Below are 13,265 nucleotides of genomic sequence, written 5' to 3'. Positions count from 1 at the left end.
GTCTCTAGGGTTATACTGGGGCTCAGCACCTGCACTACAAATCCACTGCTCCTGGAGGCCACTTTTTCCATTTTATTGGGTAGGACAGAGAGAAATTGAGAGAAGAGGGGAAGACAGAGAGGTGGAAAGATACACACCTGCAGACCTGCTTCACTACTTGTGAAGAGACCCCCTTGTAGGTGGGGAGCCAGTGGCTGTAACCCGGACTCTTGCACTCGGGTCCTTTGTGCTTAGTACTATGTGTGCTTAACGAAGTGTGCCACTGCCTGGCCCCCACTGATTCTTTTTTTAATCATGGTTTCTGTTTATTTTTTCTTAACCTAGTGATGTGTTTATTTACTCTTTTAAAAAGTTTCTTGGTCTCATTGCTCCTCTGCATCATCGTTTTGGTCTGTTTTCTTGATCCTCACACGACATTTATTATAAAAGTCTGCTGACATTGGAGCTGATGTTCATCATTTAAAAAATTTTTTATTATCTTTATTTATTGGATAGAGACAGCCAGAAATTAAGAGGGAAGGGGGGCGATAGAGAGGAAGAGACACCTGCAGCCCTTCTTCACTCGTGAAGCTTTCCTCCCTGCAGGTGGGGACTGGAGGCTCGAACCTGGGTCCTTGTGCATTGTAATATGTGCACTCAAACAGGTGCGCCACCACCCAGCCCCGCCTGGCCCCTTCTTTCTCTTCAAACACAGTGGTGGTTCGGTGGATTTTGGCTGAGGTAGTGATGCATTTACACTTACCTGTGCCCACCTGGCATTGATGTTAGAGTATCTGGGAAGGGCTCTGGGAAGTATCTGCATTTACTGCTAGCCTCTGCTATTTCAGAGCTCTCAACCCCCTTGGTGGGAAATGGCATTGGCTGGCTCCCCAAGTGGATTCTAGATTTCCAGTCCTTCCACTGATATGCTTTCTGCACCAGTAGATCTTATTCACAATCCAGGCGATGTTTTTATACCAGTCAGATTGCATGTGTGCTTTTTCTGCATCGCAGTGCCTACATGTATTAAGTCAGAATGAAAAGTACTTGCTAGCCTTCTGGCAAGTTCTTTCCTGTGACAGGACAGCCCATGCCTCTGAAGCCACAGCGGCTCAACTAAGTGCATGGTAGCTACCTTCTCCTCCTCATATTCAGTCAGCGTGTCCAGGCCCGTAGTTTTAGCACATCTTATTTGTATAGATTCATTATAAGCCTGTTAAATTTAGTGTGCTTCAGATAAACATGAGCGATAGGTGCATTGAGACTTGGCACCGTGTTCTTAAAGTTTACCTATGAGCAGGAAAGCAGAGGGGAGGGGAGGAGTGTCTCACAGGGGAGTCCCCTTACATGGGGGAGAGGTGGGGAGTAGGGTTCACCAGCTGCAAGGGGCCACCTGGAATTGTATGAGAGGTCACTCACCCTCTGGCTGAGGTATTTACCTGGCACTATTTGAGATCTATTCAAGTTTTCTGGGGGTAATCTAGCTACAGTTCTGGCATCTAAACAGACAGCATAACTTTGATCTCATAGGTATTAGTAGTTATTTTAATTTTTTTTGCCTTCAGGGTTATCATTGGAGCTCAGTGCCAGCACTATGAATCCTCTGCTCCCAATCGACCCCTGCGTCTCCTTTAAAAAAAAAAAAATCGGAGGCGTTGGGCAGTAGTGCAACGGGTTACGTGCATGTGGCCCAAAGTGCAAGGACCAGCATAAGGATCCTGGTTCGAGCCCCCGGCTCCCCACCTGCAGGGAGTCGCTTCACAGGTGATGAAGCAGGTCTGCAGGTGTCTTATCTTTCTCTCCCCGTCTTCCCCTTCTCTCTCTATTTCTCTCTGTCCTATCCAACAACAACAACAATAATAAATAAAACAAGGACAATAAAAGGAAATAAATAAATAAATGTTTTTAAAAAATTGGGAGTTGGGCAGTAGCGCAGCAGGTTAAGCGCACGTGGCACAAAGTGCAAGGACCAGAGTAAGGATCCCGGTTCGAACCCCCAGCTCCCCACCTGAAGCAGGTCTGCAGGTATCTATCTTTCTCTCCCCCTCTCTGTCTTCCCCTCCTCTCTCCATTTCTCTCTGTCCTATCCAACAACAATGACATCAATAATAACTACAACAATAAAACAAGGGCAACAAAAGGGAATAAATATTAAAAAATTAATTTAATTTTGTTCTATTTAGTAGGACAGAGAGAAATTGAGAGAGGAGAGGGAGACAGGGAGAGAGAAATCTGACACCTACAGACCTGCTTCACCACTCATGAAGTGTCCCCACTGCAGGTGGGGGAGTGGGTCCTTGCACGGGTCCTTCTGCACAGTACTATGTGCACTTAACTGGGTATGCTGCTGCCACAACACCACACCATCCAAGTCACAGCACACCCCAGTGCCCTCACTTGCCCCTGGCACACTTCTCTCCCCCAGCTTCCTTATTTGCTTTTCTAGTAATGATCACATAGGTGTCCTAGGGCTGCGAGATAGCTCACCTAGTAGAGTGCATGCCTTGCTATGCACAAGTCCCTGACACAGCAGAGCATAGAGGGGTGGGGGCCCCAGTACTGTGGTCTCAGTCTCTTTCTGAGTAACCAAGAGGCTATGAACTGAACATGCCAGCAGCCGACACTTAAGCTGTCCTGTGAATACAAACAACATCTCTCAGAACGCAAGCAGAGTTCTGTGTCTACAGCATGGCCAGAGCTGTGACATCAGGAGCCCAAGGTAGCAGGCTCACAAAGCTGAGCTGCTGGTAGTGCAGATCTAAAATCTAGAGCTGACGCCCTCCGACTGTGGTCTTTCCCCTGGTGTTTACGGTGTATTACTTGATGTCTGGCACCTCTAGTTCCCTCAAGAAGCTTCCCCAAACCAGACTTAAGAACGACTCTGTTGGAGCAGGCTATCACCAGTTAAGCAAAACCACACAGCTTAGATGAGAGTATAGCCTACACACCTACTGGTTTTAGTTTTATTTGATTGGACCGGATAGGACAGAGCAATTGAAAGAGGAAGGGGAGATAGAGAGAGAGAGAGACAGACACCTGCTTCACCACTTGTGAAGCTCTCCCCCTGCAGCTGGGGCCTGGGAGCTTGCACCGGGCTCCTTGCGCATGGATGGTAATGTGCACTCAGGTGCGCCACTGCCTGACCCCCACATCTACTGTATATGCACTGGGAAAGTCATGTGACTGGCTTCACGACCATGTTGGGTTTAGGGCTGAAGATAGCTCATCAGGGTGGGGATGTGTTCAGCCCAGACTCAAGCCCCAGCACCACAGGGGAGGTGCAGAGGCACTAGAAGGGCTAGGGGCGGGGAGGCAGGGGGAAGTGGCCTGGTGAGGTGGAATCATGTACACTTGAGGCTTTAGCTCTGGAGAAAAAAGGGAGGGAGGAGAGATGGGGACATACATGGGTTCATTGCGGAGACATGGAGCCAGTTTGCAGTACTTCCTCCAAGGTGCGCCTTGTGCACCCGCGCTCAGGTTGCCAGATGTCTTTCCAGGAAAGGCTGAGTGTCTTGCCTTCCTCTCAGCAGTGCGTGCTGGGGCCTGTTGGCAACCATGTGGGTGACAGGTGATGCCGCCAAACTTTAGGTCTTCGTCAGACTTAGAGGTGAGCTGTTGGGAGAGAATCATTCAGGATTGACCTTTTTTATATTTTTTTTAAAAACAAAAGCAGGCACTGCCTAGAATGTGGTCAGGCCAGGACAGTGATGCACTTCATTGAGCTCACAAATTATAGCACTTGAGGGGCCGGGTGTGAGCCCCAGCTCCCCAGCTGCAGGGGGGAAGCTTCACAAGTGGTGAAGCAGGTCTGCAAGTGTCTCTCTGTGTCTCCCACTCCCCTCTCAATTTTTCTCTCTTCTCTCAGATAAAAATATAAAAGGAGGGAAGAAATGGGGAGAAAAAAACTGGCCACTGAGAGTGGTGGATTCATAGTGCTGGCACCAAGCCTCAGTGGTAATCCTGGAGGCAGTAATATTATATATATATATTCAGAGCTGACCTGCAGACAGAGAGGAGGCCTGCAGCTCATGCCAGGACCTCCTGTGTTCTGCACTGAGGCACAGAGCAGGCTCGCCCCAGCCCTGGGGGCACTCTGTGGGGATGCCCTCACTCCTGTTGCAAACAGGCTTTGTGCCAGGGCCCACAGGGATACTGGAGTGCAGCTGGTGGCACTGAGGCAGGCAGCGGGGCAGGCAGAGGGCGGGGAACACACTGGCTGAAGCCACCCACAGCCGCCTTGTGCTCTCTCCGCAGATCGCCCTCGAGGACTCAGAAGCCCAGAAAAGTGAGCTGGGGCTGAAATTGCTAAGTGCTGCAGTTCTGGAAGGTATTATAAATCATACTGACCCTTTTCAGAGTTTAACTTCAGAGGGATGCTCTTGCCGGCAAAAGGCTTGGAGGATCATTGTTAAGAGATTCAGATGCTGTGGTCTGGGAGGTGGCGCAGTGGCTAAGGCACTAGACTCTCAAGCATAAGGTCCTGAGTTCGATCCCCGGCAGCACATGTACCAGAGTGATGGTTGGTTCTTTCTCTCCTCCTTTCTCATGAATAAATAAATTCTTTAAAAAAGAGAGAGAGAGAGAGAGATTCAGATGCTGCAGAGATATCTTTAAAGCTATAACTTTTCCTCTAAGAATTGCCTACAGAGCACTTCAGATTTTTTGTTTGACTGCTGGTGATGGTGTTAGTTTGTTCTTTGCCAGAGCCCTGCTCAGCTCTGGCTGTTGCTGGTGCAGGGGGACTGAACCTGGACCCTCAGAACCTAGGCTGGAGTCTGTTTGCAGAATTTTTGTGCTTCCTCTCCTGCCCCAGAAATATATTTAAAGTGGAACTTAAGCATAGTCCCATTTTGTGAGAAACTACGAACCTGTTTTAGTTACTCTTGTCTTTTTTTTTTAATTATTATCTTTATGTGTTGGATAGACAACCAGAAATCAAGAGGGAAGGGGGAGATAGGGAGAGAGACAGACACCTGCAGCCCCACTTCACTACTCTTGAAGCTTTCCCCCTGCAGGTGGGGATCTGGGGCTTGAACCTGGGTCCTTGCTCACTGTAACATGTGAGGTCAACCAGGTGCGCCACCGCCCAGCCCCCTGAGTCTGTCTTTTAAGATTAGATGCACTTAAAGCCTGCATTTCCCTAAATGCACATGGAAAGAAAGGGTAGGTACCTGGCTTGGATAGTTCAATGCTGCTCTGCACAGTCTAAAGTCAGAGTCCTCTAGGGGGACAGAACAGGGAGAGGGTGGCAGTAACAGTGGCAGGCTCTCCCCATGCTCTGACCTGGCTCCCAGAGGAGATGGTAGATTCAGGGCTCCGGAAGCTCTGAGTCTCTCTCTCATCCAGCATTGAGAGAGTTGAGGGGGATGGTGGGGAGGGCCCCAAGGCCATGTGACTCCAGCAAGGGTCTCCCCCTCCACCTCTCCCCATGGGATTTGGGATCACAAGAGTCCAAAAGGCTTCTCGACTTTCAAGACTTGGCCCCATTCTTCTGTGACCTGCATCTCTGTTGGGAAAGTTAGCCTGTTTCCAACACGAGCGGACATTTCATGTCTCCATGTTAATCTTTACCCCAGAGTTTATCCTCAAGTTCACATCTATTTATCTTGTATAATTGTTGGGGCACCAGGGACCCAGATGCTTCCAGACCTGGGAGAGTGATCTAAAGGGCTCTAGACCAGAGAAAAGGGCAGGAGTAGTGGGTGCCCCTCCTGGGCCAAGGACCCCAGGGGGGTCACAGTCCCCTTCCTACAATGGAATGATATATATATATATATATATATATATATATATATATATATATATATATATATATATATATATATTTAAATCAGAGTTCAGCTCTGGCTTATGGTGGTGCAGGAGCCTGAACCCGGGACCTTTGCAGCTTCAGGCATGAGACACAGCCCCCTTCCTAATGTGCCTTACTTGGCCAGGACAGAGGGTCTTGGGAGGAGGGGAGGCTTGGGGGGGGGTGGTATCCCATGGCCCTGGGCAGTACAGCAAGGCCTGGCCTTTGTGCAGAGGCCCATTGAGGCTGGGAAGATCGGGCAGTGCCCTCCTCCTTCCCTGGGCTTCGCCTACAGAGCCTTTTCCACAGGAGGCCTCTCTCTCTCTCTCTCTTTTTTTTTTTTTTTTGCCTCTAGGGTTATTGCTGGGGCTCAGTGCCTGCACTACAAATCCACTCCTCCTGGAGGCCATTTTTCCCATTTTGTTGCCCTTATTATTGTTGTTGTCATTGCTATTGTTCCTGTTGGATAGGACAGAGAAATTGAGAGGAGGGAAAGACAGAGAGGAGGAGAGAAAGACACCTGCAGACCTGCTCCACCGCTTGCAGAGTGATCCCCCTGCAAGTGGGGAGCCAGGGGCTTGAACCTGGATCCTTACTCTAGTCCTTGTGCTTTGCGCCATATGCGTTACCGCCCAGCCCCCCCAGGAAGCCTCTCTGCAGGTTAGTCTCTCCCTAGCCGGCCTAGGCCCTCCACTTCTCCCCAGGAATCTGCCTTTTGCCAAGAAAGACATTGGAAGTTGCAGATAGTGGGGGCTCCTGAGTAGGGGAGCGAGCATCAAGTGTCGTCCCTCCATGTAAACCTGAGGAAGGGAAGCCACTGAGAAAGATGTCCACGGAGCCCCTGCCCTGCTAAAGCAGGATGCCAGCCTGCCAGGTGCTTCCTCCCTCCCTCTCTCCCCACCTGCAGGGGCAGAGCTGGACTCCTAGCACAGCTGAGACCCCCCTCTATCCCCTCTGTAAAGCCCCCCTTCCATCTTGTCTTTGGACAAAAGTGAGGGCTCACACTGACAGACCTGTGCTTTCTTTCTTCCTGCTCATCCGAGGGCATCACGGGGGTCTTCGCCTCTTTGTCCCCTGCAATTCAGCTTGTCAGTGCTTCTATCTCCACCAGTGTTCTGTTGGGGCTTTCTACCCCCTGGGTGACTACACCTCTCCTGGCGGACTCTTTAGGGGTCTATGTCCAGATAGAGGATATGGGGTGCAGGGGGAGACACCACAGCACTGCTCCACTGTGAAGCTGTGCTCCCAGGTCCTCACACATGGTAGGCTATTCCCCCACTCCCAACAGTGAATTTCTCCTAAAGATTCATGTGTTCACTAACCAGGAAGGAGAGGTGTGGTGGTGGCAATTGAATCCTGTGCTCTGCCCACTGCCCTGCCTCCTGGGCCGTAGGATTCTTAGTTTTCATTTCAGTAGTAGAGAGCTCATCATCCACACAGCCCTGTGCCTCCCCAGATGCTCTCCTGGCCCCTCTGTGAGCAGCTCTGGGTTGAGTGCTGATGAAAAGCCTGAACCAGCCAGCAGTGACCGCTTTCTGGACTGGGCCCGGGACCCGGGGTGCCCTCACTTCCTGCCCCAGCAAGTGTACACCCATGTACACACCCCCCACCCACACACACACACACACATACCACTCTGTGTGGAGGCTGACTGGCCCGCTTGGTTTCAGCGCAGCTGCTACTGCTGGAGAATGTTCTGGAGAAGCCAATGCTCTTCGAGGACAACGAGGTGGACCTGTGCCAGTTCATGCCTCTGGGTGGAATTTACCACCTGGACATCCTGGAGCTGCCCCCGCAGTGCAGGCCCATTAGGGGATGGGTCATGGTGCAAGTATGTACATGCTTTCCAGTCAGTGGTTCAGCATTTTATTGCTGCCAAGGTCCTCGCTGGGGTTGGGGGCTGGTGCTACAAACCCACCACTCCCAGAGGCCTATTTGCTTTCTGTTCTGTTTGAGAGAAGGGGGAGGTAGAGAGGGAGAGACAACACTCACCTGCAGGGAGAAAGCTTCACAAGTGGTGTGAACAGCTTCACAAGCTCTCTATCTCCTCTTCCCCTCTCAATTTTTGTCTAGACGTCTAATAAGTAAAAAGATTTTTTAAAAAAGAGGCACGGGAGTCGGGCAGTAGTGCAGTGAGTTAAGTGCACGTGGCGAAAAGCGCAAGGACCGGCGTAAGGATCCCGGTTCAAGCCCCCACCCAGCTCCCTACCTGCAGGGGAATCGCTTCACAGGTGGTGAAGCAGGTTTGCAGGTGTCTGTCTTTCTCTCCCCCTCTCTGTCTTCCCCTCCTCTCTCCACTTCTCTCTGTCCTAACAATGATATCAATAACAACAATAAAAAACAAGGGCAACAAAAGGGAAAAAGATACTTGCAGCCCTGCTTCACTGCTTGTGAAGTGCCCCCTCCTGCAGGTGGGGATCAGGGGCTCAAACCTGGGTCCATGCTCCTGGTAATGTGTGCACCAACTTGGCTCTCCTGTGTGTGTCTCTCTGCTCCCTCTGCCCCTTTCCCCCGGCCCTGCCCACAGAGGGTCTTTGCCGCATGTCAGCAGCCTGAGGACGTTCTCTCCTTGTGGCCCCTGATCCTTCAGCACCGTGCCCCCCCCAACCCAGTGTCCCAGGAGTCTAGGCTCAGAAGCCACCACCAGTCCGCACTGTCCACTGGAGGTGCCACTCCTCTCCCGAAGACAGAGGCCTTCCTCCCCTCTCAAGTCCCTTCTCTGGAATCTCGTGTCCTGCCCTTTTTTGCCTGAGCTGGCACCTTGTACATGCACAGTCTCTCCACACTTGGATGGCTGTTTGATCCAGAGAGGGAGAGACACTACAGCAGCAGGGCTTCCCCTGGTGCCATGCTCCCCATCATGTAGTACTGGGATTTGAGTGTGAGCCACATGCAGTGAGAGGCCTACTGCTACCTGGTGAGCTAAGTCTAAGAACTGTTTATTTCTGTTTGTTACACAGGAGCAAGTTTCACATGAGAGAGAAGGGGGAGGAGGCAGGCCAGACCAGCACTGGGGTTCACGCAGCCCCCCCTCTTCTCTGCCATCTTTGGTTTTCTCCCTTCCTGGGCTCCTCCGTGCTGCATCTAGACTGTGTATCAGGGAAGTCTGACAGCTTCATGTGCTGCCCTCCACCCCCAGCAGAGTGTGGGACTAAGGCAGACAGCCAGATGGTTTTCAAAGGGCTTTTCCTCCATTCACTTGCCCCCTGCTTCCAGGGTGGTCTCTGTATCTGTGTGCCCTAACCACAGGTGTTAGGATGGAGGACTTGGATCCCTGCTCATCTGTCCTGGAGCTCTGGTGTCTCTGGAGTCAGTTTGTAATTCTTGGCAAATTGCTTCATTTTTTAAGCAATTTGAATACGTGCTTTGTAGGATTGCTTGGAGAAATGAAAGAATAAGTTCCAGCACAGAACGTGGTCTATAAGAGGAGTCAAGAATTACATTCTACTTGAGTGCTTTATTTCATTTTTTTAATATTTTTTATTTATTTTCCCTTTTATTGTCCATTTTTATTGTTGCTGTAGTTATTATAGCTGTTGTTGTTGATGTCATCATTGTTGGATAGGACAGAGAGAAATAGAGAGAGGAGGGGAAGACAGGGAGAGTAAAATAGACACCTGCAGACCAGCTTCACCACTTGTGAAGCAACTCCCCTGTAGGTGGGGAGCTGGGGGCTCGAACCGGGATCCTTATGCCAGTCCTTGCGCTTCATGCCACGTACGCTTAACACACTGTGCTACCACCCGACTCCCTGCTTTATTTCATTTATATTTACTTTAATGAGAGGGGGTTACGACAGACCAGAGACAGAGGGAGGCCAGAGCCATGCTCAGCTCTGGCTGATGGTGGTGGTGCTGGGGACTGAACCTGGGACCTCAGGACCTCAGGCAGGAGAGTTTTCTGCAGAACCACTATGCTGCCTCTTTGTGGTGTTTGTAAATGTTGTGACATTTGCTAATGTTTAGTCAGCTACAGTACTTGCTGAAATAACAAACCTACCCAGTACTGCTTGCATCTCTAGCTGTCACCGGCCAGCATGTAACTCACTGGGTGCCATTTTTAAAAAGATCCTCAAGGAAGGACTGCAGAAACATTCGTACCCCCCGGACACCATGGAGGACAGCAACGACGCAGAGAACAACTTCCCACCCATCGAGGTCACGCTCAAGGTCCACCAGAACGTCATCTTCTTCGAGGACCCGATGGTTGCAAGGTGGGACGCTGAAGGTACAGCCATGTCTCTGGTCCAGAGGCCTCATGACAAGAGCCCTATCAGGTAGTGAGTATGGAGGCCAAGCCCCGGGTCCTGCAGGCTCCTGTGCTGATGGTCGGTCCCACCTTCTTGGATCTTGGAAACAAACAGGGTTGGGGCACAGACACAGATCGGACCTTACGGCTTAGTTGCTCAACTGCATAAATCTGCTCTGGGACTTGCACAGCTGCTTTGCAGTTAGTGCTTCATGCTTTTGAAAATTAATGGCGGGGAGCAGATGGCATAATACTTGTGCAAAAAGGCCCCCATGCCTGAGGTCCAAAGTCACAAGTTCAATCCCCCTGATCAGTGCTCTAGAGGAAAAGAAAAATGAAAATAGGAAGCTAATGTAGCAAAGGAAAAACCTCTCTTCTCTCCTAAAGTAACCACAAACAACTCAGATGGAGGTGACTGCATTTTGATTCTTGATATATAAATGGTGAGACTTTGGCCTGGGGGTTGGGGGCTGAAAGCTTGAGTGTTGAGCTGTGGGAGACCAGCTTCAGTGTCAATATCATGTGGCCCAGGAGGTGGTGCAGTGGCTAGAGCACTGGACTAACCAAACATGAGGTCCTGAGTTCAGTCCCCAGCATCACATGCCAGAGTTGATGCTCTGGTGCATGTTAATTCTATCTCAAATATTTTTTAAAGGATTAATGTCAGAGTCAGAAGTATTCACAGAACAGAGCTTCTGGTGCACTTGTAACTGTGGACAGGCTGGCTGAACTTGTGAGTGGATGCACACATAACACTTAAAAGATTCCTAGGTTTAAAAAAAAGTGCTCAGCATTTCTAAAATTTTTTATTATTGGATAGAGACAGAAATTGAGAGGGGAGGGGTTGACAGGGAGAGAGACAGACACCTGTAACTCTATTTCACCACTTGCTAAGCTTTCCCCCTGCAAGTAGGGACCAGGGGCTTGAACCTGGGTCCTTGTATGCTGTAGTGTGTGCACTTAACCAGGTGCGCTGCCTGGCCCCATGTTCAGCTTTGTTTTTAACAAGAATGATTTTGTCTTCATTGATTTATTGGTGAGGGAAGTGTAGGGACTCGGTACAGAGCTGTGGAGCGGGAAGTGTAGGGACTCGGTACCTGGAAGGCAGGTGTCTGCCCAGACAGCGCTCCTCACACTGGTGGACGGACTCAGCCACCAGCTGTCCTGGCCCAGGCCTGTTTGTGTTCTCAAAACTCTCACTGCACTAAGTAAAGATGAACCATTTCTCCTGAAAGGTTGCTTTACAGGTTTTAGCTTTCCTCTCGTCTTCTCCCCTGCCAGTGATTAACTGGGAATTCATGTCTATATAATTCCACCACTCCTGGCAGACTGACAGGTAAAAGACAGGCAAGGGCAGAGAGAGGAGCAGGGGGAGGAGAGACACCACTGCAGCCCTGCTTCAGCACTTATGAAGCTTCCCCTTTGTGTGCTGTTCCCTTGTGGTGGCTGGGGGCTCAGACCCAAGTCCTCAAGCGTGATGACAAAACAAAGGGAAGTGTGTGTTCTCCCGGCCCCCAGGATTCCTTTCCTTTATAGTAGGGCCCCTAAGTACTTACCCCTTGAGTCATTCCTATGGAGCTGGACAAGGTGAGTCACCCTGCATGAGCTGGGGACACAGGGACTGTGTGTGCTGTGAGGGGACAGCTCCCCAGGGGCCTCCCTGGTGGTGGGGACCCCCCCCCTTTCCCCATCTGCACCACTGGGGATCCACTCACGGCTCCACGCCGCCAACTGGGATACCTCCTCCATCCGCTGTCTTGAGTCTGACCCTTTCCACAGGGTCACCAGCATCCTTGCTCCAACACAGTGACCTGGGCTCCTTCCTTTATTATTAGTGATTTAATATTGATTTACAAAATCACAAGTCACGGGTATAATTCCACACCGCTCCTGGCACCAGGGTTCTGAATGCCCAGTCCCTCCACTGCATGGCTGAACCATTGTTTCTACAGCTGTCTGTCTGCATTCGTACATAGTTGACCTGGGCTCTTTCCTGTCCTACATCACTCCCTCCACCTATATTGAGCCATATTTTTTTTAGCTCTCTGTGTATTTTAAGATGTCAATTCTTCTGCTTATTTACAAAACTTTTTTTTTTTTGCTACCAGAGTTATTATTGTGGGCACTAAGAATTCACCATTCCCAGTAGGCTTTGTTTCCTTTTTACTAGTCAGGATGGAGAAATTGAGTAGGGAGAAAGAGAGACACCTGCAACACTGCTTTACCACTTAGGAAGCTTTCTTCCCTACAGGTGGGGAATGGGGGTTGAACCCAGGTCCTTGGGGATGATGATCTGTGTTTTCAACGAGTTGGACCACCACATGGCCCTCCACAAATCATTCTTTTGATGCATTTTTAAATCTTTACTTCCTCTGCCCCTTCCTTCCCTCTCCTAGTTAATCATGTATAGAAATGCAGTAGGGCCAGCAAGATGGCTCACCAAATGAACTCCTGCTCTACCTTGCACACAACTCAGGGCCCAGCCTCCACTGCACCAGAAGCTTCTGCCCTGTGTTGTCTTTTCTTCTGTGTGGCTGTTTCTCTGTGAAGCTCTGATAAAAATAACAAAAATGGGGCCGAGCAGTAGTGCAGTGGGTTAAGCGCACATGGTGCACGGTGCAAGGACCAGCATAAGGATCCTGGTTCGAGCCCCCGGCTCCCCACCTGCAGGGGGCAGGGGTCGCTTCACAGGCGATGAAGCAGGTCTACAGGTGTGTCTGTCTTTCTCTCTCCCTGTCTTCCCCTCCTCTCTCCATTTCTCTCTGTCCTATCCAACAGCGACAGCTATAACAAAAATACACAAGGGCAAAAAAATGGGGAAAATGGCCTCCAGAAGCAGAGAATTCGTGGTACAGGCACCAAACCCTGGAGGCACACACAAAAAAAGACTTTTATATTTAGTAGCCTGCCACTTTACTGAAGTCTTGAGAATTTTTTTTTTTTATTGGATAGAAATTTAGTGAGAGAGAGAGAGAGAGACACCTGCAGACCTGCTTTACAACTTCTTCCCCTGTGGATAGAGAGCCAGGGGCTCGAACTGGGATCCTTGTGTGGGTCCTTGTGCTTAGTACTGTGTGCACTTAACCCAGCTGGCCCCCTTAAGATTTTTCTTAAAGTCCATTTTATCATTTAAAATTTTTTTTAATTTATTTTATTTTATTTATTTATTCCCTTTTGTTGCCCTTGTTGTTTTATTGTTGTAGTTATTACTGATGTCGTTGTTGTTGGATAGGACAGAGAGAAATGG

The 13,265-nt window shown here is 49.9% G+C and overlaps 2 protein-coding genes across 6 annotated transcripts in view; one reads left to right on the top strand and one right to left on the bottom strand.

Annotated features, from left to right (window-relative positions):
- DNAI7 (dynein axonemal intermediate chain 7) overlaps positions 1 to 13,265 on the top strand; it is a 60,091-nt gene that overhangs the window by 39,608 nt on the left and 7,218 nt on the right. For all 5 annotated transcript variants that reach the window (XM_060194524.1, XM_060194525.1, XM_060194527.1 and 2 more), the window contains 3 exons: positions 4,234 to 4,306; positions 7,441 to 7,601; positions 9,838 to 9,997. In XM_060194524.1, the coding sequence (XP_060050507.1) occupies positions 4,234 to 4,306; positions 7,441 to 7,601; positions 9,838 to 9,997 (394 nt within the window). The remainder of the gene's footprint in view (positions 1 to 4,233; positions 4,307 to 7,440; positions 7,602 to 9,837; positions 9,998 to 13,265) is intronic.
- The window catches only part of IRAG2 (inositol 1,4,5-triphosphate receptor associated 2), a 70,434-nt gene continuing 65,862 nt past the window's right edge, over positions 8,694 to 13,265 (bottom strand). The window contains exon 17 of the mRNA XM_060194531.1: positions 8,694 to 10,118. The gene's annotated coding sequence lies outside the window, so the exon portion shown is untranslated. The remainder of the gene's footprint in view (positions 10,119 to 13,265) is intronic.

This window comes from Erinaceus europaeus, chromosome 7 (assembly GCF_950295315.1).
Source record: "Erinaceus europaeus chromosome 7, mEriEur2.1, whole genome shotgun sequence".
In the NCBI taxonomy this organism is placed as follows: Eukaryota; Metazoa; Chordata; class Mammalia; order Eulipotyphla; family Erinaceidae; genus Erinaceus; species Erinaceus europaeus.
Note: the sequence above shows the minus strand (reverse complement) of the source record. Positions and strands in the feature narration are given on the sequence as shown.